This window comes from Schistocerca cancellata, chromosome 5 (assembly GCF_023864275.1).
Source record: "Schistocerca cancellata isolate TAMUIC-IGC-003103 chromosome 5, iqSchCanc2.1, whole genome shotgun sequence".
Taxonomy (NCBI): Eukaryota; Metazoa; Arthropoda; class Insecta; order Orthoptera; family Acrididae; genus Schistocerca; species Schistocerca cancellata.
The window spans coordinates 578,051,376-578,079,342 of NC_064630.1; the positions used below are offsets into that span (position 1 = coordinate 578,051,376).

At 42.2% G+C, this 27,967-nt stretch overlaps 1 protein-coding gene across 1 annotated transcript in view; it reads right to left on the reverse strand.

The window, feature by feature from the left end:
• LOC126187790 (protein bric-a-brac 2-like) overlaps positions 1–27,967 on the reverse strand; it is a 101,088-nt gene that overhangs the window by 33,542 nt on the left and 39,579 nt on the right. Inside the window, exon 3 of the mRNA XM_049929062.1 lies at positions 15,125–15,340. Coding sequence (XP_049785019.1) covers positions 15,125–15,340 — 216 coding nt within the window. The remainder of the gene's footprint in view (positions 1–15,124; positions 15,341–27,967) is intronic.

Here is a 27,967-nt window from a genome sequence, read left to right on the forward strand (position 1 = left end):
TTATTCATACAGTGTCTGTGAATGAGAGCACTTAGTGCCTTCCAACAAACTTTACACATAATTTCAAACCTTTTTGAAACTTTCTGTCTTGCACCCTCCACAAAATGATGAAAGAATACAAGTTTATTGCTTATTACCTTTCTGCTGTTCTTGCAGTAAAACAGCAGCATCAGGTGTGACATTTTAATTTAGTACTTCTTTACTAGTAACACTATTCACATCACAGTTTGCAAACAGTATTCACTTAGACAACTGAATATACCTGCACAACTGTATCATTGTACAATACACAGTTCGAGAGATAAGACATCATAAACATTGATATGCGCGATAAACTAGCTTTTGCTTGAAAAGCATCGCACATTACTCAGATTACATTCATCCAGTGTTTCATAAAGAGAGCACTTAGCAATTTCTAGCAAACTTTAACTATAACTACAAACCTTTCCTACAACTTTTCTTGCTTGCATGGGTAAAGCAAATATTTAAGACATTAAAGCTGTCGGCCATTAAGGCCTTTGTCAGCAGGAGACACACATACACAAACACACACACACACACACACACACACACACACATAAACGCAACTTGCACGCACATCAGCAGTCTCAGAGAGCTGAGACCACACTGCGAACAGCAGCACCAGTGCATGATGGGAGTGGCGACTGGGTGGGGCTAAGGAGAAGGCTGGAGCGGGGAGGGGGAGGGATAGTATGGTGGGAGTGGCGGACAGTCAACTGTTGCAGTTTAGATGGAGGGCAGGAGAGAACCAAAGACCAATACTGAACCTTGCCTAACTCAGTTCACTCCTCCATCCAATCGTGATCCACCCCCACTGCCTCCAAACCACCCCCTGTTAACTTTCCAGAATTTTTTAACCTCAAACCTTGCCTCAGCATCATTCCCCAAATACCTCAACATGCAAACTAACCTTACATCCGTAGAAAGAACCGCAGTCCACCATCTAAAAACGAATCCCGACCTTATAATCCTACCTGCTGACAAAGGCTCCACCACCATTGTTTTGAACCGCAAGGATTACATGGCAGAAGGACTCCATCAGCTGTCAGATACTTCCACCAACAAACCATGCCACAGTGATCCCATTCCAGTAATCCAACAAGATCTCCAGTCACTACTCAAATCCTTAGGCCCATCCCAGAACCTCTCCCCAGTGTCCATCTCTCTGCTTATCCCTACCACTCCCCGCACTCCCATCTTCTACATGCTTCCTAAAGTCCATAAACCCAACCATCCACGATGCCCCATTGTGGCCGGTTACTCTGCCCCAACTGAGAGAATCTCTGCTCTCATAGACCAACACTTTCAACCTATTATCCAGAACCTATCCTCCTATATAAAAGATACCAACCATTTCCTCAACCGACTCTCCACAGTTCCTATCCCTTTACCACACAGTGCCCTGCTCGTCACTATTGAAGCCACCTCCCTGTACACTAACATTCCTAATGTCCACGGCCTTACTGCTGTCGAACACTACTTTTCCAGACACCCTATGGATTCCAAACCAACATCCTCCTTCCTAGTACCCATGACCAACTCTATCCTCACCCACAATTAATTCTCCTTTGAAGGCATTACCTACAAACAAATCTGCGGTACGGCTATGGGCACCCGCATGGCACCATCCTATGCTAACCTATTCATGGGCCATCTAGAGCAATCCTTCCTAAAAACCCAGAATCCTAAACCCCTCACCTGGTTCAGATTCACTGATGACATCTTTGCTATCTGGATTGAAGGTGAGGACACCTTATTCACATTCCTCCAGAACCTCAACAACTTCTCCCCCATTTGCTTCACCTGGTCCTACTCAACCCAGCAAGCCATCTTCCTAGATGTTGACCTTCCCCTCAGATATGGCTACATCAGTACCTCCCATCCATATCAAACCTATTAACCACCAGCAATACCTCCACTTTGACAGCTGCCACCCATTCCATACCAAGAAGTCCCTTCTGTACAGCATAGCCACCCATGATCGTCACATCTGCAGTGACGAGCAGTCCCTCTCAAAATATACCGAGGGTCTCACTGAAGCCTTCACTGACCATAATTATCCTCCTATCCTTGTACAAAAACAAATCTCCCGTGCCTTATCTTTCCAGTCTCCCAGACCTCCCAAAGCCCCACAGTCCGACCATAGAGGAACATTCCCCTTATAACTCAGTACCATCCGGGACTGGAGCAACTGAATTACATTCTCCGCCAGGGTTTCGATTACCTCTCGTCATGCCTTGAAATGCGAAATGTCCTGCCCACTATCCTCCCCACCCCTCCTACCGTGGTATTCCGCCATCCACCGAACCTACACAATATACTTGTCCATCCTTACACAACCCTCAATCCCTTACCTCATGGCTCATACCCCTGTAATAGACTAGATGCAAGACCTGTCCCATACATCCTCCTACCACCACCTACTCCAGTCCGGTTCCTAATATCACCTATCCCACCAAAGGCACGGCTACCTGTGAAACCAGTCATGTGATTTACAAGCTAAGCTGCAACCTCTGTGCTTCATTCCATGTAGGCATGACAACCAACAAGCTGTCTGTCCGCATGAATGCCCACCAACGAACTATGGCCAAGAAACAAGTGGACCACCCTGTTGCTGAACATGCTGCCAAACATGATATCCCTCATCTTCATGACTGTTTCACAGCCTGTGCCATATGGATCCTTCCCACCAACACCAGCTTTTCTGAATTGCAATACATCCTACATTCCCATAATCCTCCTGGCCTCAACCTTCGTTAGTCACCGTCCTCACCCATCCAGCCCCCTCCCTGTTCCCATTCCAGCACTACACAGCCGTCATTTCACTGCCACACCCAGTCTTTTAATTTCTTTTATTTCTTTCCTTTCTGCTACGTACCCCCTCCGCACCTTCTCTCCTGCCCTCCATCTAAACTGCAACACTTGACTGTCCGCCACTCCCACCATACTATCCCTCACCTCTCCCTACCCCAGCCTCCTCCTTACCCCCACCAGTTGCCACTCCCATCATGCACTGGTGCTGCTGTTTGCAGTGTGGTCTCAGCTCTCTGAGACTGCTGATGCGTGTGCAAGTTGTGTTTATGTGTGTGTGTGTGTCTACTGCTGACAAAGGTCTTAATGGCTGAAAGCTTTAATTGTGTGAATCTTTTATTGTGCCTATCGCGACTCTTCCTTCTCTGGTATGGTTACATTCCATCCTGGATTTTCCATTGTTTGATTTAAGACATTAAGTCATTTGTAATCAGCCATTTAAAGCTGTTTTATACACTGGAGTTTGATTCTTTAAAGTATTGGGAGTTTATTAGTATTTGGTACTGTGCAATTATGATTACTATGTTAGGCAAATGTTTGCACCATGATCATTAACATTCAGTAATTCTGCATCTTTGTACAAAAGGATGTCACAGACAATGCTGTTTTAAAGAGTTTTTACCACACAGCATCCGACCACTGTAATGCTTACATTTGAACATTACTGTCCGCTCATGGTGTGGGTTTGTAACATAAATAACATAATTCTTGCCGATATAATCTGTTTTCATATATTTACAAATAAATTCATTGTGGCTAATCAGACATCACTCATGAGAAGATAATTTTGATACTGATACTAATACACATACACGCACGCACACACACACACACACACACACACACACACACGAGATTTAGCATCTGCTACCAGTCCACAGTAAATAATGATGCTGAAGTTTATCTTAACCTTTCTATATATTTCCCTCCTTCCAAAGAAGGAGCCATGATTCAGTACTTGGAGAGTAAGGGCACAACACAGGTGGGAGAGGAGGGAAGTGTGGAATGAATGGGAGTTTCCATTCTCTGCCCTATTTGATAGACATATTCTGACTTTTTTCTTGCCCCATACCAACTATTTATGTTATTGCAGTGAAAGTAACTATGTTGCAAAATCACAGAAAGGTTGACAACCATGTTAGGAAAGGCAATTGATAAAAGGAGGAAAGTATGTATTTTAACAATCGACCATAGATTTCAGGAGTTCACCTCGGCTACTCCATACATGCAGAGATGTGTGTGAGTGAATTTTGTTAGTAAGTACAGTCACAACATGTCAAATACAGAAAAGAATCTTATATTATACCGATCTGAAAGATGTTGGTTTCTGAAGTTAGTTTTATTAAAGACGTGGGAGCTATCTGAAGTATTTTGATAACGATGTTCTTCTTGCTGACTGGCTATTATTGCACTGAAGGTATGTTTGTAGATGCAAAGGATGTCTGGCCGCTGTGTATGAGAATCAGGCCTTGAGACTCTACTATGCCTGCTTCAGGAGTAACATGTACACCAGAATACCTTCAATGGAACAACAGAACTCCTTTTGATCATAAGAGGGTCATCCACAAAGTAAGTTCCGTCGCTATTTCTATCCACAACAGCACTATGATCGCAGTTCCGAGCATGCGTGGCAGTTACTCTGACTCAAGGAGAAAACATGTACACCATTTTCAGATTGCTGCTGCTGATGTGTGCTTCGTAGTGCTTCTTTATAATGTCAGCCATAATTGAAAATGCCGCCGCGTGTGAAATCAGATCTGTGATTCGTTTTCTAAATGCAAAGAAATTGAAACCAAAGGAAAGTCTGCGAGGTTTACAGACAAATGCTATGAGTGATTTAATGGTTAGACGATGGGTAAGACTGTTCAATAAAGGACATGATCAAGTGCATGATGAAGAACAAAGTGGACGCCCAACTGTGGTTACTGATGAACTGGTTCACACAACTGAAGAGAAGAGTAAGCGTAACCGTAGCTTTCATCTCTTCTTACACCTAAAATCTGTCCTTGGTGGTCAACACTTCAACGATGATGACAAGCTGAAATATGTGTATGTGTGTGTGTGCGAGTGTATACCCGTCCTTTTTTCCCCCTAAGGTAAATCTTTCCGCTCCCGGGACTGGAATGACTCCTTACCCTCTCCCTTAAAACCCACATCCTTTCGTCTTTCCCTCTCCTTCCCTCTTTCCTGATGAGGCAACAGTTTGTTGCGAAAGCTTGAATTTTGTGTGTATGTTTGTGTTCGTTTGTGTGTCTGTCGACCTGCCAGCACTTTCATTTGGTAAGTCACATCATCTTTGTTTTTATATATATATGAATAAAAGCTCTGCACGCACTAACACCACACAAGCTCTAATGTTCTGTTGACTTAAAGTGTGAGTGTGGATCTGGGTTATATCGGCTTATTCCTCCAAATCAACTTCCACTTCTTTACGAGGTGACTTACTTGGAATTTGCAGCCACTCTTACCTACTGAATAGCCAGCTGCTGGAAACCCTCTTGACTTCTTCTCGTTCAAATAACGCTAGGTACAGGAATTTTTAGACTCTTTCTACTTATGAAATAAGTAGACATACAAACTTCACTTTTTGTCAACTAACGATGTATTTGACCTCCATACACAATAAAAATCTCACTTTCCACTTGTATATGTAACTTCCTGCAAGTCTCTCGTACAGTCTGACATTAGAAACAATTTGAGTTACAGTTAAAAGAAAGTTGGCTTGGATACCATGACCTTCCTTAACATGAATCATAAAATGAGTCTTGCCTCTAACGAGGTTGCGTCAAGAGTACTTTTTCAATTGTTCTTGTTTTAATAACAATAGTCAATAACACAATAAGCACAGAGCTGCTTATAAACTCCATGGTTCTTCCTTACACACTCACTAAAACATCTATGGATTGCGCGACAGGTACTTGTCGGTGCCGTTCGACCGCCACACATACTTTCTTCTCCCGACTTATTTTAAACCTGCACACACTAAAATGTGACGCGCAGTAGGTAGGATTCTACCATCCCACACTCATATTCAGAATATCGTGTGTTTAAGATGGTAGAAGCCTGAGTGGTTCTAAAATTTACACAGAAATTCTCGAATCACTACAACGCCAGATAATGGCTGTGGTCGCTACAACAGCCCCCTCGGTGAGAGTGAAGAGCCATCTTGAAAGTGTGCAGGGAAGTGCACATGACAGCCAGATCTCATGATGTGGTGTGGTACAAAAGCTGCTGGCAAAGGTGATGCAGTTGTCAGGGTCACTTCTGGGGCATAGGTGGGCACTGCACGAGCTGGAGGAGGAGGCGGTGGTTATCAGTCCACGGGTGGTGGTGGCTCATGGAAAATGTAGGCTGTTTTCTCTCTGTCTATGGTGACTGTGTTAAGTTTTCCATTGAAGAGAATGTCCCTGGTGCGGTATCCCCAGCTGACAACCTGATGTTGATCATTGTAGGGCAGCTAGAGAGCCTGTCTGATGCTGTCCACTATATCACATGTGAGCGTAGCCTGAGGTCCTTGCGTGCGAACATCTCTATGTGCTCTCTGAGATACCCAATGAGCACAGATGGGTCGATCTCTTGTCACGGGGTGGCTTCTAGGAAATTGTGGGGTGGTCTCAGTGTTTCCCCATATACTAGCTTTGCCTAGGAATCACCCAGGCCTGGTCTGAAGGTGTTGCGAAGCCCGAAGAGGACAACTGGCAGAGCCTCGTCTACAAAGTCACATGGCACATTTCATAAGTAGAAAGAGTCTAAAAATTCCTGTACCTAGCGTTATTTGATGGAGAAGAAGTCAAGAGGGTTTCCAGCAGCTGGCTATTCAGTAGGTAAGAGTGGCTGCAAATTCCAAGTAAGTCACCTCGTAAAGAAGTGGAAGTTGATTTGGAGGAATAAGCCGATATAACCCGAGCTTGTGTTGTGTTAGTGCGTGCAGATGTGTGTGTGTATATATATATATATATATATATATATATATATATATATATATATATATATATATATATATATATATATATATATATATATATATATACACTAATGTCTGCTTGTGTCTGTGTATATGCGGATGGATATGTGTGTGTGTGCGAGTGTATACCTGTCCTTTTTTCCCCCTAAGGTAAGTCTTTCCGCTCCCGGGATTGGAATGACTCCTTACCCTCTCCCTTAAAACCCACATCCTTTCGTCTTTCCCTCTCCTTCCCTCTTTCCTGACAAAGCAACCGTTTGTTGCGAAAGCTTGAATTTTGTGTGTATGTTTGTGTTTGTTTGTGTGTCTATCGACCTGCCAGCGCTTTTGTTTGGTAAGTCTCATCATCATCATATATAAGATGATGAGACTTACCAAACAAAAGCGCTGGCAGGTCGATAGACACACAAACAAACACAAACATACACACAAAATTCTAGCTTACGCAACCAACGGTTGCCTCGTCAGGAAAGAGGGAAGGAGAGGGAAAGACAAAAGGATATGGGTTTTAATGGAGAGGGTAAGGAGTCATTCCAATCCCGGGAGCGGAAAGACTTACCTTAGGGGGAAAAAAGGACAGGTAAGGTAAGTCTTTCCGCTCCCGGGATTGGAATGACTCCTTACCCTCTCCCTTGAAACCCATATCCTTTTGTCTTTCCCTCTCCTTCCCTCTTTCCTGACGAGGCAACAGTTTGTTGCGAAAGCTAGAATTTTGTGTGTATGTTTGTGTTTGTTTGTGTGTCTATCGGCTTGCCAGCGCTTTTGTTTGGTAAGTCTCATCATCTTTCTTTTTAGATATATTTTTCCCACGTGGAATGTTTCCCTGCCATTGATCTACCACTCTGTTGTTGGCTGGGTGGTAGCTGGTCGTCCGATGATGGCTCGTGCTACAATGTGCTGTCAGTTTTGTAAACAATTTAACTTAAATTTTCTGTCTCCACCGGTTATGACAAAGAGGGCAGCCAAACCATGATATTCAGTGCATTATGAAGGCCTGTGCCAAGGTTTCAGCTGAGATATTTTCAATCAGAATTGCCTCCGGAAAACGGTGATGCTGTTGACAATGATGAGCATGTAACCCTTGCTGTTTAGGGGCAGCAGCAGTCCAGCAACATCAGCATGGACATGTGAAAAGTGTTATGTCGGGGAAATTACCTACTGGAGCATGAACATGCCTGCTAACCTTGCTGTGTTGGTTCCATAGACAGCACTTCACCTACTCTCTTCAGCCCTTCTTCACCCTGAGCACATGAAGTGAACTAGATGTAGCGTGGACCTTGTACCTGGGTGCTTCAGGTTGTGCAGGGATTTGAACACTTACTGACGGAAGTTTGGAGGCAGGTATGGATGTGGCTTGGCTGTAGACATGTCACAATACAGTTGTTCATTGGGCCAGGAATATCCACAAGTTGTAGTTGTTATGATGACCGTGTGTCTTTTAACAGGTCTTGAAGCTCTTGATCCAACCTCTGTGCTTCTACTGTACAGTCCATTGTAGAGATCCTTCTGACACGAGAGAGGCAGTCTGCCATGATGTTGTCCAAACGAGAGATGTGCTGGACATCTGTGGTGATTTGGGCTATGTACAACAGCTGAATGTGTTGTCTCCGTGAGCAGCTCAGGTTATTATGCCAGAAGTAAAATGTCAATGGCTTATGTTCAGTCAACGTTGTGAAGGCACGAGCTTCGATGTGATGGCAAAAATACTTGACCGCTTCATACATTACCAGTAATTCCATGTTGTACACACTCCACTTCTTCTGAGAGGCAGTCAGCTTTTTAGAAAAGAAAGCTAGCAGCTGCCATGTCTTGTCCACCGGGCCCACCAGTGTGGCTGTCAGTAGCTCTTGAACTTCAGCTGCATGGGGAAGGTACCGTCGATAAAAGTTCAGCATGCGTAAACAGTGCCTTAATGTTTTTATGGGGCCATCCAGGCCAGCTGGCAGATTGCCTCAACCTTTGTGGGCAATGGTAGCAAGTCGGGTGGTGGTGGTGGGGATATTGCAGTGGCCTAGAAAGTCTACCTGTTGCTGTACGCAGACATGCTTTGCCACATTCAGTATGATTCCATGTCCACTCAGTAGTTGGAAAATTTGGACAAGATGCTGGCAGTGATGTTCTGGTGATGCGGAGAACACTAAGAGGTCATCCAAGTATGCGAAGCAAAACAGCAGACGGAGAAGCACTGAATTGATGAACTTCTGCCATGTCTGCACCACGTTCCTCAGGAAGAAAGTCATGAACTAGCTATCAAATAAACCAAATGGTGTGATAATGGCTGTCTTCGGGATGTCCTTGTTTGCCACCAGTATCTGTGTGTAGACCTTGGTGCCAACTAGTATACTGTATATACAAGAGCCACTCAACACACAGTTGTAGTTGTGAAGCTGACATACCGGGTATCTGTCAGGAATCACGCACAGGTGTTACAAACTCTCTTGTCTCCACAAAACCACCATGCACCATACTTCTTAGGTACGAGGTGCAGAGGCAAAGACCACGGGCTATCAGATGGATGCATAATGTCCTCTTTAATCATGTAATTGAACTCGGCCTTTGCTATCTTCAATTAGTCTGACACTAGTCTTCAGTGTCGGCAGATAAGTGGTCCCTCAGTTGTCTTGATTTGATAGACAATGTTGTGTCAGACATCCTTCGGTATGCCTGGTGGCTTTGTTAATGCCAGAATGTCTTTCAGTAGTGTGGCATATTTGTTGTCAGCAGCAGTTATCAGCTGGGCAGATTGGATGGATGTCTGGTGCCGGAAGCCTGTGGCCATCAGCCCGATGGCCTGGTCTACAAGGCAGGCATTGGACATGCCTGGCAAAAGGTTACAGTAAGCCAAGAAATCCGCACATATAATTGGTTCACCCATTTCTGCCACAGTGAAATTCCATGGGAAGGCATGTCGGAGGCTGAAATCCTGCTCTATTCTGTGCAGGCTGTACATGGAGATAGGTGAGTAACTCACAGCCGCCAGGCAGAATGTTGTATGTGTTCGGCACCAATGTAGCAGTGTGCATAGATAGTTACATAAATGGGAGCCAGTGCACATCAGGTGCTTACAGCCTGTGCACTGACTGCTGAAGAATTGGCGCTGTGATGTTGGCTGGAAATGATATGAAGAGTCTATGATCAATTGGCACCAGCATTTGGGTACGTGTACAGCTTGGTGCTGCTTTGCGCACATTCCCTGAAGTGCGAATGGTAGCAGCAGATGTCTTCTGTGCATCAGATGCCAGTGCAGGTGAGAGAGATGCAGCTCTGCTGCGAGAGCACCTACTATCCCTTTGCCAGCTGCGATCTCCACCAAAACCGCAGCATGCTACCAGCTGACTAATCCGTCGTGTCAGCTAATCGACTTTCACTACTAATGCCTTGTACTAGGCATGTGCTACTATGGTGGTAGTACTCGTGCACAGCCCAGTTTATACTGTAATGGGTGCAGGTGATACGGCGTCCAGTACTTTCTCAGCCAGTTCTGCCACAGCATCTAGACATCTCTGACTGCATTGTAATAATTACTTTGATACAGGGAGGCAAGCAACAGCTCCAGATCATATGCAACAGCTGATGAGGTACAGTACCTGGGTCAATTCTGCTTCTAAAATACCGCAGGTACTGGGGCGGTCTCCAGTCACCAATATGCTCTTGGGTCAGTGCCTGTCAAACGTGCTCCATGTGAGATGCAAAAACATGGAAGATCAGTTCTGACTTCAAGTGGTTGTATGCATTCCCTTCAGGTGGTGTGACAATGATGTCCTTAACTTCTGCCACGTATTGCTGTTCCAATTGGCTCACTACCAATGTGAATTTAGAAGCACCTGCGGTCGCACCAGAAAAGAAAAAAATTGCCTCTACCTGGGCAAACCACAAGGCTGGGTTGTGAGGCCAGAATGGTGGTAGCCTCATGGCTGGTCTGGGCATGGTTGGGTTCACAGTCTCTGGACTTTCATCCATTGTGTTGTTTACTTTAGTTATGTACACACAGGCGATCATCAGTTTGGCTCTTATTTATGAGCCTCTACTATGCCTGCTACAGGAATAACAAACACATACCAGAATATCTTCAATACAACAGTGGAAATTTGACGTAGAATGTTAAATACAGAGCTCACATTGATGAATGCTAAATACTGGGCTCGCAAGACTAGGAATGCAAGAACAGATCAGTTGCACTTAGTGAGCTCGTTGTTTGCTTGCATTACTAGATACATTGTAGATAGGAACCCATAAAAGAACAAAAAGAAGGCATAGAATAACCAACGTACAAAAAGTAACAAAACAAGGAATAAAAGTTCTGCACATCATGAGAGCAATCATGCACATCTCTAGCGGAATGCGTAGAACTATTTTGTGCATGTGTGAAAATTGACACTGACACTTGGGTTGACACTCTCACAGTAACACAACTCACGCCAGATGATGGCTGTGATACTACAATTGTACATATCCTATATGCTTTGCATCTCAGTGAGTGAATACGTGAGACAAGAGTGACAAGGGACCTCTGGTCGGAAAGTAAACTTTCCAGTACAAGGCAAAACATTTGGTAATGTGTAAAATATCTATTTTTGTGTACTTGTACAGTAAAGCAATTTACTTCATTCTGTACACATAGGTATATCTCTGAAAGTTGTCTGAATCCCACAGGAGTCAATAAAATCATTAAAAGCAACTGAAGTTAGTCTTCTGAAAATTTCTCTCTTGTTGTTACATGAAAATAACATTGGCCCGACAAGAGGTCCTCTTACTCCTAAATCTCGCAGCTACATATGCATTTCACATCTGGAACTGTGATGGCTTTAGAGCAAGAAGATGCTAATACAGAAACTATTAAAAAAACGAGATCCGGTCTGCAATTTGTTGCAAAATAAAGGGATGTTTATTAGTGGATTATCAAAACTACTAAGGAAAATTTTGAAGATGGTGATAAAACTTGTTGACAACAGTTTTCACACGGACCAGCAAGTTCACATCATATAAAGGAACTCATTGCAGCATGGGCACATTTATTTCTTGGTTGCATTCAGAACTGGAATATTCTAGGTCATGTGTGAAACTGCGAACAAATGATTTAACTGTCTACACCCAGAAAGTGATCTAGTGTCATTACTAGTCTTTTCCACAATTATCTGGAAAACCACTGTCATGGAGAAGACACAATGTTCATTCACTCTAACAACTCTGTAGGACAGAACAAGAACAATATCTTACTGGATATATCACTTACAGAATCTGTAATAATAATAAAAATAATAATATATACAAGAGAGAGGGAGGGAGGGAGGGAGGGAGGGAGGGAGAGCGAGCGAGAGAACTGTTTTGTTATTCATGCCAGTACGGCACATTAAATTTGCAAGTGACTGGTCATTTGGACTTTAAACACAAAATTTAGGGTCACTTACCTCTCTTCCAAACAGGAACTGAGAAGTCTGTACGTAACAAATGTTCACTCTGCTGTTGCTACTGCATATGAAATTGGTGAAGTAGTTGGGAACACATATGATTGATTAAATTTCTTGACAAATAGTAGTGCTAACAGAGTATCTCATATAACTCAATGAAACCACTTGGAGTTCAACATAAGTTACGAAGGTAACATACACTGCAAAATGAACACTGATGGAAATGAATTTGTGCACCTCATCTTTCCTGAAGATAATGGATCTGTTGCATTTTTTGGAGCAGTAATTCGAACAGAGATGACAAGAAAATGCTTTTATCTTTTTAAAAACAGCTAGACCCCTATTGCAGTGATGAATACAAAGACAATCTGTATCCTGAAGTAGAGTCAGAACCTGAACCAGAACCTCAAGTCAGTGACAATGGGGATCCTGAGGAACAAACTGACCAGCTAGATATTCCAGAACCGAAGAGGAGAAGAAAAAAATAAGGGAAAAATGCTGTCTGTAAAAATGTAAGATCTTGAACCGCTTCTGATAAGTTTTTTTGAAGTAGAAAACAAATCCTTTCACCACTATAAAATATGAGATCTCAGGGTTCTGTTTTTGGGGGTTTTGTGAATTCCAAATTTTATGTGGTTCTAGGTCCATTAATGACTCCAAAATTAAAATTTGGTCTAAAAGATGCCATAAATAGAATATCAATACTTTGCCAAAAAAGGTGTGCAGGGTTTATCAATTTTTCTTAATTTGGGGACCAATTTATTTGGTTTTAAATTTTTGTATACTGTAATGTGCTACAGATCTGAAGCAGTCAACCATTTAATGTGTAATGTTGACTTAAAGAAGTCTGTACCATTTGAAAGAACATTTTAGCATAATATGTAAGCAGAATTTGTTTCATAAATATGTCAAATTAAACAATGGTAATAAAGTGGAATTTTAAAACTATCATGTCAAAACATTTATTTTCCAGACCAAATATTCAACCTGTCACAATTCACTCCAATTTCGTGTCAATTTTTTCTTTCTTTTACTTATTGCTCAGAATTTAATGATGAACATAGAAATTTCAATAGCTCAAAACCCAAAATTTTGGGCAAGAGGTTCCTTTCCACTTTTCGTCTCACATCATGCCATTTCATTCCTTTAACAAAGGAGAACTATCATGAAAGAAGTCCAGCTAATCTTTCTAACAATGGTAGTGAAGCTATGTGATGAAAGCACATGATAAGGCGTGATTTTAAATGGAGAATTACCCAAGGAATAACTAATGACACTGAGAAATTTGACACTGATATCTCCAGCTTAATTCACAGACACTTGTAACCATTTCACACCACAGAATTAGACAATGATGTATCCGCAAGAGCAGGTTAACAGCAGGAACAAAACTTTAGTTTGATATGACAAACAACATACAAATGAAAAAAGTTTGTAAAAGTTAAACCGTTTGTGTGTGTGTTGCTGTCACTTGGTGAGTGGATTTTTTAATCTATCCATTTACCAGGTGTACCGGTATGAAATGAGCGTTAAGATACAAATGTGCCGATAGGGAACATTTGTTGTGAACGAGCCTTAATTTTTTTTTGTTTGGTTGGTATGACATCTGTCAAAGATATTTAGTATACATCAAGTCATGGAACAAACAATATCATATGTTTTCATTGTGTTAACAATGTAGAATTTTGTACCAGAAAGTGATGACTTGTGGAAAGCATTAATTTTTTGTTTTCATTTGAAAAAAAGTGCTGCAGAGTTGCATTGAATGCTTGTCGAAGCATATGGTGATCACGCTCTATCGGAAGCAACATGCAAAAGATGGTTTCAACGGTTCAGAAATAATGATTTTGATGTAAAAAATGAAGAATGTGGAAGACCACCAAAAAAGTTCGAAGACGCCGAATTGCAAGCAATATTGGATGAAGATGATACTTTGAGTCAGAAGCAAATGGCAGCAATGCTAAATGTTGCAAAACAAACAATTTCTGACCGTTTGAAAGCTATGGGAAAGATCCAAAAGTGTAGAAAATGGGTGCCACATGAATTGAATGAAAGATGGAAAAGCGAAAAACTATTTGTCATATTTTGCTTCAAAGACATGAAAGAAAATCAGTTTTGCATAGAATTGTTACTGGCGATGAAAAATGGATTTATTTTAAGAAACCTAAATGGGAAAAATTATGGGTTAATCCGGGAGAACCATCAACATCGACTGCAAAACCAGATCGATTCGGCAAGAAGACAATGCTCTGTGTCTGGTGGGATAAGAAAGATGTGGTGTATTATGAGCTTTTAAAATCTGGTGAAACTGTGAATACTAATCGCTACAGACAACAAATGATCAATTTGAACAATGCATTGACTGAAAAAAGACCAGAATGGGCCAGAAGACATGGCAAAGTAATTTTTTTACATGACAATGCACCTGCACGCAAAGCAAAACTGGTTCAGGATACAATCAAAACACTTGGCTGGGAGCTGCTACCCTACCCGCCGTATTCACCAGACTTGGCCCTTCCGACTACCATTTGTTTTCATCAATGGGACACGCATTGGCTGAGGAACGCTTCGATTCCTACGAAGAAGTCGAAAATTAGGTGTCTGATTGGTTTGCTTCAAAAGACGAACATTTCTATTGGTGTGGTGTCCACAAATTGCCAGAAAGGTGGTCAAAATGTATAGAAAGCAATGGTCAGTACTTTGAATAAAATGCTTTTACTTTTCAATTAAAAATTAGTGTTTCATTTTCACAAAAAAAAAAGACAAACACTCATTTCATACCGGTACACCTGGTACATTATAAACAATATACAAACCTCTTTCTTCTCCTCAATTTTTTATCAACTGTAAGAATTGTTCATTTTTGTGGCACCACTATATATTGAATTGCTATGTTTCTTGTTCAAATTTATTTCCTTACCTGTGAGGACAGTGCAGGTTCAGGTGATGCAGGGGTACTACACGTCAGACCTTGAATTTTAAGGGTTTCTGCTATCCTCAAAAATCCTTGCATTGCTTCTGTGTTTATGGTAACTTCACCATGATACATAAAATGAATTAACGCTTCAAGATCATCATATCTCACATTTGTAAGTATAATTATTGGGTGTGGATGCTTGTTTTCTTCAAATAGGTCCTGAAAAAAAAAAAAAAAAAGAAATATTAAAAATGACAATATTATGAAAAGGATAGATTGCTATTCATCATGTGGTGGAGATGCTGAGTCACAGACAGGCACAAGAAAAAGACTGCTATAACTAAGTTTTCGGCCAGAAGGATTGCTTCTGAATAAGACACGATATATACACACATTCACACAAACACAAACACACACACACACACACACACACACACACACATGACGAGCATCTCTGACTGCTGAGGCTAGACTGTGAGCTACAGCGCATGATGGGAGAAGCAATCTGGGTGGATTGGGGGGGGGGGGGGGGTGAGGTACACACTGAGGTGGGGAGTGGAAGAGATAGCAGGGTACGGGTGGGGGATGGTAAAGTGCTGCTTGTGGGAGCATAACAGAGATGAAGTGGAAAGAGGGTAGGGGAGGTAGGTGCAGTCAGGAGGTTAGATGGAAGGCGGGGGAGGGGCAGAAAAGGAGAGTAGTAAAATGAATTTGAGTGTGTTGGTGGAAGAGAGGGATGTGTAGTACTGGGGTGGGAACAGGGAAGGGGATAGGTGGCTGGAGGACAGTGGCTATGGTTTGAGGCAGGGAAGGTTAGTGAAACATAGAATATACTGTGTGCGTGTGTGTGTGGGGGGGGGGGGGGGGAGGGGGGCACCACACCTGCACAATTCAGAAAAGCTAGTGTTAATAGGAAGGATACAGATGGCTCAGGCTATGATGTGTGGTCATTGAAGTGAAGAACTTAGTGTTGGGCAGTATTCTCAGCAACTTGGTGGTCCAGCTGGTTCTTGGCCACAGCTTGTCAGTGGCCATTCATGTGGATATACAGCTGGTTGTTGTCATGCCCGCACAGAACACAGCACAGTGGTTGCAACTTGGCATGTAAACCACATGACTGACTTCACAGGTAGCCTTGCCTTTGATGGGATAGGTTATGCTTGTGGCTGGACTGAAGTATGTGGTTGTGTGATGGAGGTTGCATGGGAAAGGTCTTGCAGCCAGGTCTGTTACAGGGGTATGAGCCATGATCCATGAGGCAAGGGTTTGGGAGCAGGGGTTGAGTAGGGATGGGCAAGGATATTGTGTAGGTTCATTGGGTGGCAGAATACTACTGTGGGAAGGTTGGGAAGGATAGTGGGTAGGACATTTCTTATTTCAGGGCATGACAAGAGGTAGTCTAAATTCCATCCTGGACTTCCCATTGTCTGAAAAAATTGAAATGAATAGATATCATTTCCAACAGGTATGAATTAATAATATCTTGAATGTTGAATATTCCACAGTCTTCACGATGACACAACAGAGCTGCATTCCTAACTTTAATGGTCATCGAATCTTTGACAATGATTGAGGGCATAGACAACCATAATATGTATTTAATGGACAGGAAGCTGACAACTGGGAGGGAGAGGATGCAATGGAATGGGATTGTAATGTGGCACCAGTATGCCTTCCACATTACATGTAGGACACAGTCTTCTGTCGCATATGCTTCCATATGCTGCTCTAGGCAAAATTTCTGAATGTCTGTGTTCTTAAATTTATGACAATTCTCGAAGAATATGGCACCTTCTTCTTCTTCTCCATCTATGCTTTACAAAAGTGAGATGTTAACCTAAATTCTACGACACTTAACACATCTGTACCAGAGGTTACATGATTTTCAGAGAGGCAGGTTACATCAGCTAGATTTGATGACTACAGCAATGCAGGTAAGAAATTCATTAATTTAATATTTTGATACAATGACAGCCAGCCTTTCACATTTCTTTGATAATAAAGGGTGAAGGGTAGAACTAAATTTCTACCAATTGCTGAAAATTTTTAACCAACAGCTCTTTGCACAGGTGCAGTATGCCAGGATTATATTTATTTTCTCTCTCCATCTGAAGATTCACTTCAATCTTAACTTCTCTTAAAATTTTATTTCCTACTGTCCTTCCTATCCTGAACTTGTAATAACTGGTATTTTCTTGACAGTGCCTCCATCCTTAAGTTATCTGCTATTGGCTTAACTTATTCACTTTTTCCTTTCTTGCTGATGTGAAGGTAATGCACAGCATAATGCCATCTACTGATGCAATCAACAGGAATCATACTAAAATGTGATCCTGCACATGACATAAGCAGCCATTCTAACACCAAATTAAATCTCCTGACAGAGTGCAAATGAGGTTAGTCATGGTGTCTCAGAACAGACACAAACACAACATTAATATCTCTCGATACTGGTGCAGTCTTTACCAGGTCACACACTAGATTATTCTCCAGATCTCTGCCAGTATTATTGTTTGGCCCACCCACTGTAATCACGGTGTCATCATTGATGAAGTCTTTAAAACATGATCCTAGGTCCTCTGTCACTTGACCAAGACCAGCACTAGGTTTAAAACAATTTATGACCTGGTATTCTGATCCTTGTTCATCCTAAAAAAGTTGGTCCCCATCTCTAGAGATGAGAACTAACTAAACAGAAATTTCTCTTTATTGACTTCCCTTCATTCTTACTTTTCAATTTATTACTGAAAGTCTGTTGTGTCCTGCCTACAGCTACACCTCCCTGAGACTCAGTTTCTAACTGAAGCAACAGGTCAAACTTATGTTTCACATTCACCAAAATGTGATTAGATGAAGTTCTAAACCAGTTTCTTCTGTTATCTGTTGTCCCTCTTTAACTCGTCCAGATCTTTCCCAGCCTTGTATAATTCTGCCTGAAAAGCAATTATTTTCCCTTACTGTTTCACTATGTTTCTATCCCTACTACCCAGCCTACACAACCACTCGAGAGTTATTTACTTCCCCAATTCCCAAGCCACTACTGTGACTCCAGCGGAAAAACTATAGCATCCATCACACCTTACCACAGAACTAACAATTCTATGGCAAATTATTAACTTCTCATAGATGGGCTTCATAGTCATGTAGTACTTCTTTTAACACTATAATCACATTGACTGCAGAAATTATTTTTACTATTGCAACTTTGGCGTTAAGACCATTATCAAGTGGTGCACTACAAAAAGACTGTGGTTTGACACACATGTAACTCCAGAAATCCTCCAACATTTACATATCATTGTCATATCTGAGCCTTTTTTACTTTTAACATCCTTCACATGTGTTCCAATAAACCACTGTTTACATGGGAAATGAGGCATTTCAGGCAGGCAAACTTCCTTAAATTACAAAAGCCAAATGAATTCCACAAGGAGGAAAGGGCTGGCAACCAATATGATCTTTTACGATTTCATCTGAAGAGAAAAACCAGGTAAGACGAAGAGTAAAAATAAAGCAGGCATTAAAAAGCAATAAAATACCTTGATGTGGGGGAAGTACAGCCTTGAAAACAAATACAGGCCTCCCAAAGGGAAATCTTGTGATGAGAGGTCAGCTTCCGCATCCAACCAGAAACCCCTCCTTTTCTCTGTAGAAGACTGACTGAATGCTTATGTCACTGAATGGTAAAAGTAAGTGATGAGACCACAGTGATAAACTTCAAATGATGGTACACAAACTGATCTCAGGAATAAAACTTGAAACCAGACATACCACTTGGGTGCAGTCATCTAACAACATACAGAATACGCTACAAGTCCACAAGCTTCAGTGTTTACTACAGAGCAATGAAGTTGGGGCACTAACAGGATATGGGCAACTTGAAGGGGGGAGGGGGGAGGGGGGGTGGGGGTGACCACGCACATGATGACAATTGGCTGTGTCTTGTCACCTAAGAGAGGTGACCATGAGTCAGGCAAGAACAGTTAATACTGAGTCGACAGAGGGTGATAGATCATCTTTGGGATTGGCAAAACGAAGACACCACATAGCTGTTAAACTTTTTATAGCTTGTACTTTTTCATAGCAGAGATTACATGCCGTTTACTATTCAAAGCCTCAAAAAGCTGATGATGCAAGATGTCAGCATCCCATCTACAAGGTTTCTGTCTTGACAGCCTCCTTTGTTAACTGACCAGCAAGCTCATTCACCAGAATCCCAATACGTATTGGGGTCCAAATAAATACAACTAATCTCTTGGAACCATGGAGATCAGAAGGAAAACAGTGACAATATTACAAAAGGGATGGTTGCTACTCAAATATAGTGAAGATGCTGAATCGCGTATGGGCACAACAAAAAGATTATCAAACATAGCTTTCAGTCAAACAGACCTCAATTGGAATTAAGACAAAACACACAATCACAGTCTCTGGCTGCTTAGGCCATAGTCTGGCCTAGGCAGCCAGAGACTGTGAGTATGTGTGCGTGAGTTGTGTCTGCATGAGTGAGTGAGTGAGTGAGTGTGTGCGCACGAGTGTGTGTGTGTGTGTGTGTGTGTGTGTGTGTGTGTGTGTGTGTGTGTGTGTGTTTTTTTTTTTTTTCCATCTAATTCTGGTGAAGGCTAGGTTTGTTGAAAGCTTTGTTTGACAGTTCAGCATCTCCACTATATGGTGAATAACTAGAGCTTTGTAAAGGGTGTAAAGCAGTCTGCAACTCAGGAGATGTTACTGAGGAAGCAGAGAGTGTTTAGTTTCGACTGACACTCCTTTTTAAACTGACAAATGTGCTGGCCATGTCACCGAGGCATCACAAAAAAGGCCCAATAAATCAGACAACTCTACCAAACTTCTACATCAGCAGAATCCCATAACACATGTTTTGGCAATGGGAAATTGGAAGCCATGGGGGAAGGCTCTAGACTGCAAGATTCTTATGGCACTCTGTGGCTAGGTTTCTGCAATACTCATGGTTAAGGAAGAGTAGTAAGCATGAGGGTGATTTAAATACGAAGAGTAATTGCACCAGTGTACTTGCAAGCAGTTCCGAATGGTATGGTGCAGTGGAGGATTGGAGGTTGGCGTTTTAGGGAGGGAGAACCAGCTAGGATTGCTGCTCTACCCTTTTATGGCCTCAATACTGCCATGAGTGAACAAGATGTTCCTTCATTTGTTGTGCAACATAATATCATAAAGTTTTTAACCTACGGGCATAAGCCCAGAGGCGTTAACTTGCTTGAAGGCACAGTTTGGGAAGGTTACACTGTCCCAGAACCGAGTGTTTACTTGGGCCAGACAATTTAAAGGTGACTGAGAAAGTGTAGAAAATGAAGGTCATACTCAACGCCTAATGTCAAGTTTCACAGATGACAACACCTGTGCAGTCGAGAGCCCACTGAAGGTGATCAAAAGTGTGCTGTAAAAGAAATCACAGCAGAAATATCATCATTGGGAGCATTCATACCATTATCAGTGGATAGGTTGGCTTTTGAAAAATTAGTGCTTGATGGGTTCCGAAGTTGTTAACAGAATAGCAAAAACAGGTGAGGTTGGAAATCTGTGAGAGACTTCTGAATCGATTAAGGCAAGAAGAGGAGGATTTTCTGGAGTGAATAATCACATATGATGAGACCTGAGTCCATCATTATGCTACAGAACCCAAAATGTCAAGGAGTGGAGAAGAATGGATAAAGCCTATCCAGTGAAGACCAAACTCACATCTGGATAAATTCATGCAACTATGTTTTTTGACTACAAAGGAGAGTTACTCATTGACTTTCTTCATGATTGACATATGGTGCATGCAGGTTACAACTGCCAGTTGCTAATGTCAGCAAAAACTGCCTACCAAAACAAAATCAAGGAATGCACACAAGAGATGCCATTCTTCTCAATGACAATGCTAAGTCTCACACCACGAATTGGACAAGAAACAAATTGGAGGACATGCACTGGGAAACACTTTACCACTTTTAAAGTCCAAATTTGTCCCCCCTACCCCTCCCCTCTGCTCCAACCATTATTTTTTGTTTATGTACATAAAAAAATCACTTGGAGGGGAATGATTCACAAACAATGAAGGCGTCAAGGAGCATGTGCGCAATTTGTTGATGATGTGCCCTCGAATTTTTTACGAACGCAGAATGTTCAGGCTTTCAAATCGTTGGAAAAAGTGTGTGGAGTGTGCAGCAGGATATGTAGAGAAAAGCTGAAGGTCTCAGATGTGTAAATGATTAATCAATAAATCTATACAATGCAATTACTGTTCATATTTGACTCACCCTTGTATAAGAGTCACAAATGAAAGTGGACAGTGTGATGACATTCCCTAGCTTCCAAATGCTGGTTGGCTGATTTGGGGGTGGAGAGGGTGTGGGGTGCGTAGTTGGGGTGGTGGTTTAGTTAAATGACCAACCAATGAGGTCATCAATACCTTGATCCAAGAGTGGGGCATCTGGAAGCAGAGATGTTCATTGAAAATGTTTTCTGATTTAGTTGGGAGATTCATAACAGTAAGACCGAGAAGGCTTAAAATGCAATGGACATCGCAGTAATAAAAGATTACAGAGACAGAGAATTCAGCAAATGGGTGTGCCTGCACGGCTCTGAAACTGACAAGAAATGTCCTACCAATAGCTGCCCGAAGTCAAGTGCACGCACCATTCAACAAAGTGCAACACTCAAAATAGAAAATTGGGCCAAGCAGAAAGGAAGCAACCCAAATCAAAGCAATTAAAACAGACTAAAAGAGGGGTGAAAGAGTAGCCTGGTCAATGAGGTAGGATTGGGGATTCTGAAGATCTAGTACACAGCGAACGACACCCCATCTCCAACCACCCTGGCCGTGCACCAGAGGTAGATTAAAACAAGCACTTTTACCCAGAATGCTGTCGGTTTAAAAGATACTACCACCCTGGAGCTCTTGAAGAATTGGACGTAACACATGCTGAAAGGACATGGAGGCAACTGAGACTTTAGGACCTTTGCAGAAGTCAATCTAACCTGTGGCCTGGGACAATCCAAGTGGGGGGAGCACAAGAAAATGTGGGGTGGACAATCTACATCTATACTCTGCAAAGCACTGTGAGGTGCATGGAAGAGGATACATCGAACTGTACCACTTATTACGTTTTCTTCCTGTTTCATTCATGTACATGCTTCTGCACATGCTGTAATTATTCTAATCTTATCCTCACAATGCCTATGTGAGTGATACATAGGGGGCTGTAGTATATTCCTACAGTAATGTTTTAAAGCTGGTTCTTGGAACTTTGTTAATAGACTCTCTCGAGAAAGAGTATGTCTATTTTCAAAAGTTTTCCAATGCAGTTCCTTCAGTATCTCTCTTACACACTGCCATGGCTTAAACAAACCTGTGACCATTTGTGCTGACCTTTTCTGTATACATTCAATATCCCCTGTTAGTCCTGTTTGGTATGGGTCCCACACACTTGAGCAATATTCTACAACCAGTTGCACGCGTGATTTGTAAGCAATCTCCTTTGTAGACTGATAGCACTTCCCCAGTATTCTGCCAATAAACCATAGTTGCTTTACTGATAACTGAACCTATGTAATCATTCCATTTCACATCCCTACAAAGTGTTACACCCAGGTGCTTGTATGAGTTGACCGGTTCCAACAGCGACTCACTGACATTATAATCATGGGATATTACGTTTTTTTTTCATTTTGTAAAGTGCCCAGTTTTACATTTCTGAACATTTACGGGGACTTGCCAATCTTTGCAACACATTGAAATCTTAGCAAGATCTGACTAAAAATTTATGCAGCTTCTTGTAGACAGTGCTTCACTGTAGGTAACTGCAAAATCTGCAGAAAGTCGGAGGTTACTATTAATATTGTCTGCAAGGTCATTAATATACAAGACTCTTCCATGGGGTACACTCAAAGTTAATTCTATATTTGATGATGACTCTCCATCCAAGATAATGTGTTGTGTCCTCCTCACCTGAAATTCCTCAATCCACTCACATATTTCACTTGATACCCCATATAATAAGCATAGGTGTGGTATTGAGTCAAATGCTTTTTGGAAATCAAGAGCTACTACATCTATCTGACTGCCTTGATCCCGAGCTTCCAGTATGTCATGCGAGAAAAAGGTGAGTTGGGTTTCACATGATCGGTGTTTTCGGAATCCATGCTGGTTGGCATTGAAGTGGTTATTTGTTCAAGATACCTCATTATGTTTGAGCTCGGAGTATGTTCTAAGATTCTACAACTAATTGATGTCAAATACACCGGCCAGTATGAAACTGGACACTGGCCAGTAGTTTTATGGATTACGTCTTGCAGAAGGGTGCGACCTGTGCTTTTTTTGAAGAACTGGGCTTGATTCTTTTTTCGAGGGATCTACAATAGATTATAGTTAGAAGAGGGGCTAAATCAGTCGCAAATTCAGTATAGAATCTGACAGGAATTCCATCTGGGCCTGAAGCTTTATTCAATTTTAATGATTTCAGCTGTTTCTCAACACCACTGACACTAATACTGATCTTACTCACCTTTTCAGTGGTACGAGGATTAAATTGGAGCAATTCTGCTGGGTTTTCCTTTGAAAAGGGACATTTGAAAATGGAGTAAAGAATTTCAGCTTTTGCTTTGCTACCCTCAATTTCAGTTCCTGTCTCATTCGCTATGGACTGGATACTAACTTTGGTGCCACCAACAACCTTTACATATGACCAGAATTTCTTTGCGTTTCGTGAAATATCATTTGACAATATTCTGCTATGGTATTCACTGAAGGCATCATGCATTGCTCTCTTGACAGCCAAATGCATTTCATTCAACCTCTATCTATCTATGGTCCAACGCTTTTACACATATTACGCAGTAGTCTTTGCTTCTTTATTAGTTTCTTTACAGTGACTGTACACCATGGAGGTTTCTTGCCATTATGAACTTTTCTACTGGGTACATATCTATTCCGTGCTTGGTCAACTATTCTTTCAAACTTGAGCCATAGTTTCTTTCCACACTCCTGCCCAGTGCTGAAAGTTTTAAAGTTCTTCACTGAGATGTGACAGTGCTGATTATTTATCTAGTTTTCTGAACATATATATTTTTCTGTCTTTTTCGTACTTTTGTATCATTGCTGCCACAGCTGCATCATGGTTACTGGTACCAGTTTTGATGTGGACATCCTCAAAGAGGTCATGTCTATTTGTTGCCATTACATCCAATATATTTCTATCATACTGGGGTTCCTAACTAATTATTCAAGTTAGTTTTCAGAGAAGGCACTTAGCAATGTTCCACAGAAGGTCTTACCACACCCCTACCACTTCAAAACTGTAATTTTCCCAATTAACTGTTAGATAATTAAAAAGTCTCCACTGATGATTACAGTATGATTTGGGAACTTGTGTAGAAGTGAACTGAGGTTTTCTATGAGTCTGGTGGGCGACAGAAGGACCTAATTACCATCAGCCTACTAGGGAAGGGGAGATGGAGACTTTGGCAGAGGGAAGCAAGGCGCATTCCAACTGGTAGTCCGACCCAAGGGAGATTATCAGGATGGCAACACTCCTCGTGTGTATGAAGACTGGGATGAATGGGATGATCAGGGAATTGTCGACTGATAATCACATAGGAGACCAATAGCTGGTACCATTGAATCTGAAGGGGGAAGATCCACACTTCAGTAGCGAGACTGTCTGCGGAATTAGTCTGAAAGGCACGAATGGCCAGGTGCACACCATGATGGTGGATTGGATCTAACAGTTTTTTAAAGCTGAAGGAGGTGCTGAGCCATAAACTTCCAACCATAGTCTTGTCAAGATGAAACCAGGTTCCCAGGTTCCGGCAAATAAAGGTAACAGCACCACAATCTTCAGCCAAAGATGCATGGGCAAGGAAGCAGAGAGCGTTATGCTTGACATGCAGCTAGTCTTCAAGTGACGAATATGGGGCAGCGAAATGAGACTGTGCTAAGAAAGTCCAGGTGCTGGGTATCTAAACAGAATTCCAGGTCAGCACGAACGGTGGTACAATGGCAAAGATGCATGACCCGCATTTTTGTAGGAGAGAATTTGAAACCATGGGAGAGAGCCCATGCAGAGGTCCACTGGATGGCTCCTTGGAACTCGCGTTCAACAGAGCATATCGAGGGAAGCTGCATCAAATGTAAAAGCTGTCAACATACAACGCTTCATCCAACAGATGACACAAACCTATTAATGGCAGTAAGGTAAAGGTTGACACTCAACACAGAGTCCTGTGGGGCGCAATTCTCTTGGACCCATGGGGAGTTGAGCAAAGAACCGTCTACCTTGGAAAACCGGTGTGATAAAAACTGATGAATAAAGATTAGCAGTGGGCCACAAAAGCCCTAGTCACAGAGGGTGAATAAAATGAAAATGCCAAGTGGTGGTGTAGACCTTATGTAGGTTAAAGAAGGCTGTGACAGGGTGTTGGCATTAAGAAAAAGCCTATTGAATTGCTATTTTAATTGAAGCAGATGATCAGATGCGGTTCGTCCTCCAGGAAACTACACTGATAAGGGGACAAAGGGCCCCCGAGTTTCAACTACCCAGCAATCCTTTTAAGCAGCTTACAGAGTACTTTGGTCAGGCTAATTTTCTGGCAACTGTTGAGTGACGCTGGGTTCTTGCCTGGCTTAAGGATTACTATCTCGCCATTGCGAGGGTAAGGTACCTTGGAACCAAAGGCAGTTGAGGAGCCTGAGGAGATGTTGCCTTTGACGAACATTCAGGTGTTGGATCATCTGACTGTGAACTGAATCATGGACTGAAGTAGTTTCAGTCAGTGAAGCATTCATTATAGGATTCAGCCTGATGAGGAGTGAAACATAAGCGATGTTTTCAACTTGTTGTTTCAGCAATAGAAAGGTAATTGGAAAGGAAGAGCACACTGATGCTGTTGCAAAGTGGTCTGCAAGAACCGATGAATTGGTACGAATACCACACTGTAGGACAAGACCTGGAACAGCTGTTGAACACTGGTGGCTTGTAAGACCAAGGGGCTTGGCCCACACCTGAGATGAGGAGGCATATGTCCCCAGAGAGGAGACATTGCACTCCCAGCATTCCTTCTTATTGCTTTTAATTAAATACAAGCCTAAGCACAACGTCACTTAAAAGTGATATGATTGGTCTGCGAAGGAAGTCCTTTGAACCTTTGCATGACTAATCAGCGATCCTGAATAGCTATTCCAATGTCTCTGGTGCACCATGTCACCAGCTGTACTCCCCCACAGAGGATTGTGTACACTGACATCCCAAGCAGGAGAAAAGGGGGAAAGTTGTTGGATTAATGACGTCAATTCGACATAAGTAAGTGGCCTGGTAAACAGTTGGCCTGGTAGGTAAACACTTGCAATGAGGTTGTTTACACCTGCACCACTATTGCCTCCAATGACCTACAAAGGGACTTCATTCACCAATGACATCTGAGCAAACCAAACTACACACACCTCAAGATGCCCTCTTGGACCCCACAGTTCCAAAAGAACGCACAATAACCACAGAATGCTGAAGAATGATCATCAGTGAAATGCTGTTCTTGGAGAATAATGCAAACTGCAGGAGAAGAAGAAAAAAGTTTTTTTTAGTTCTGACAGGTGACGGTAGTACCCTTTACAATTCCACTGAATGATCACTTTACTAGTGGCCATGCAGGTGACCTTCCCTGCGTGATCCACACTTCTGTAAAATTTGGAAAAGGAGTTTCAAGTCAAATCCAACAAGGGTACCATACAGTTAAGAATGAAAAGTTGTAGAAGTGAAGAAAACAAGTGTGCAAAACCACAAACCAGATCCAAACACAACTGGTACCAAGAAAACCATCTAACAGAAAGGCATGGGGAAAAAACAATAGTAAAAGGATAGACTGGCAGCACCAAAAGGGAAGTAGCGCTGCAAGGAATGGGGCCTGTGGTGGCCAAGTACATACTCACAAGAGAGATGCAAGCTCCCTTGAGGGGGGTGAACCTGTTGATTGTTGTCAGAAAAAGAATAACACTCAGTGTTGGTGCATGTGGGATTATTTTACAGTGGACGGAGGGTACTTGTAATATGTCAACTCTAACACAAAACAACTAGTGAACAGCTAGTGACACACACACACAACACTCACACCGAGAGAGAGAGAGAGAGAGAGAGAGAGGGGGGGCTCTAAAATCCCGACTTGTTGTACAGCTTGTACAGTATGGTAAGGCTGTGGTAGTGCCATGTGGTGTCATTGGCTTCTCTTAAATCAAAGAAGACATCAATGAGATGTTGGCAATTGGAAAAAGCCAAACTTACAGGGCTCCAGGTGAATTAAGTGGTCAGTTGGGGACAGGTCCTCCAAAACTTGCAGTGACAGTTGGACAAGATACCAACACAGCTACTAGTTCACTATTTTCGAATAACTTACAAAGAACATTTATGAGGCTTATGGTCTACATCTGTCAATCTTATATGGCTTTTTACCTGGTTTCAGGACAGACAACAGTGTTTTCCCTTTCCTGGGTTGGGAACTCACCCTCACAGTAGAAGCAATTCAAGATCACAAGAATGTGATTGTTGTGACTCGCCGATCTTTCAAAGTGCCGCTGCGCAGTTACACGTGTCCTCTACATGCGGCACTGACTGCCAGCCATGCAGCAGCAGCGCCACCTAAGCGGCCAGCCAGCCAGCGGCCGCTAGACTTGGACTCAGTTATGATTTGACTGTTAAAGTGTACACACGTCTTACTCTGTTTACTTGATCTGTGACTTTCATGTATTGTGTCTTCCTTGAAATATATTTGTTCAACTTGAAGTTAATACAATTGGCGATGAGGTAGTGATTTTTCTTTTCCATCGTTGACCCACATGTT